The following is a 1249-nucleotide window of genomic DNA, read 5'->3' on the forward strand; positions in this document are numbered from 1 at the left end:
ATCTTGGCCAGGCTGGTCTTGAACTCCTGACCTTGTGATCCCCCCACCTCAGCCTCCCAAAGTACTGGGATTGCAGGCGTTGAGCCACCCCGCCCAGCCAAGAATATAATTTTTTATTGTTATTTTCATGTAACTTTAGTTATTTAAATCTTCTGTATCTCTAGTTTTGAACAGTTCTGTATAAATTACTGCAACGAGAAACTCCAGCAACTGTTAATTGAGAGGACTCTAAAAGCAGAACAGGCAGAATATGAAATGGAAGGCATAGAGGTAAACATTTTCATGTTTTCTCATTGGATTTCTTAATCTGGCTAAAGACGTTTTTCAAAATTTAGTTGATTTTAGTTTTTTGAGACAGGGTCTCACTCTGTCGCCCAGGCTGGAGTTCAGTGGCGCAATCAGGGCTCATTGCAACCTCCACCTCCTGGGCTCAAGTGATCCTCCTGCCTCAGCCTCCTGAGTAGCTGGGACCACAAGCACATACCACCACCCCTGGCTAATTGTTTGATTTTTTTTTTTTTTTTTTGTAGAGACAGGGTCTCTCTTGAACTCCCGACCTCAGGTGATCCGCCCGCCTTGGCCTCCAAAGTGCTTGGATTACAGGCGGAGACAGGGTCTCTCTATGTTGCTCAGACTGTTCTCAAACTCCTGGACTCAAGTGATCTTCCTGCCTCAACCTCCCAAAGTGCTGGGATTACAGGTGTGAGTCACTGTGCCCAACCACTAAAGACGTTTAATTGAAATATTTCATTGGAGATTTTCCTGATTAGTACTGAGGATAAATTTTTTCATCCTCCTCTGCTTATTTCCTGAGAAATTGTTTTTATATTCAGAAAATATAATTTGTTTAAGGTTGAATGTAAAAACTAGATTTTGAAAAAAGATGTTTTAGAAAACCAATTTAAAACCAATCTTTTATGCTTATCTAAATCTTTCTTGGAGAATTTGTTCCTCTTTGTCATTTTAGTGGGAGCCAATTCAATATTTCAACAACAAGATCATCTGTGATTTGGTAGACGAGAGACACAAAGGAATCATATCCATTCTGGTGAGAAAAATTAATGTTGAATTAGAGCCTATTCACCCACATTTACAACTCTTAGAAGAGCTTTCTCCCAGGCTTATAAATGGTTGAGCCAGGCCAGGTACAGTGGCTCACGCCTGTAATCCCAGCACTTTGGGAGGCTGAGGCAAGTGGATTGCCTGAGGTCAGGAGTTCAAGAGCAGCCTGACCAACATGGTGAAACCC

General features: G+C 41.8%; 1 protein-coding gene across 1 annotated transcript in view; it reads left to right on the plus strand.

Moving 5' to 3' along the window:
• Positions 1-1249, plus strand: part of MYO1H (myosin IH) — a 62937-nt gene that overhangs the window by 23109 nt on the left and 38579 nt on the right. Inside the window, exons 11-12 of the mRNA XM_017541604.2 lie at positions 165-270; positions 968-1048. Coding sequence (XP_017397093.1) covers positions 165-270; positions 968-1048 — 187 coding nt within the window. The remainder of the gene's footprint in view (positions 1-164; positions 271-967; positions 1049-1249) is intronic.

This window comes from Cebus imitator, unplaced genomic scaffold (assembly GCF_001604975.1).
Source record: "Cebus imitator isolate Cc_AM_T3 unplaced genomic scaffold, Cebus_imitator-1.0 Scaffold8, whole genome shotgun sequence".
Lineage (NCBI taxonomy): Eukaryota > Metazoa > Chordata > Mammalia > Primates > Cebidae > Cebus > Cebus imitator.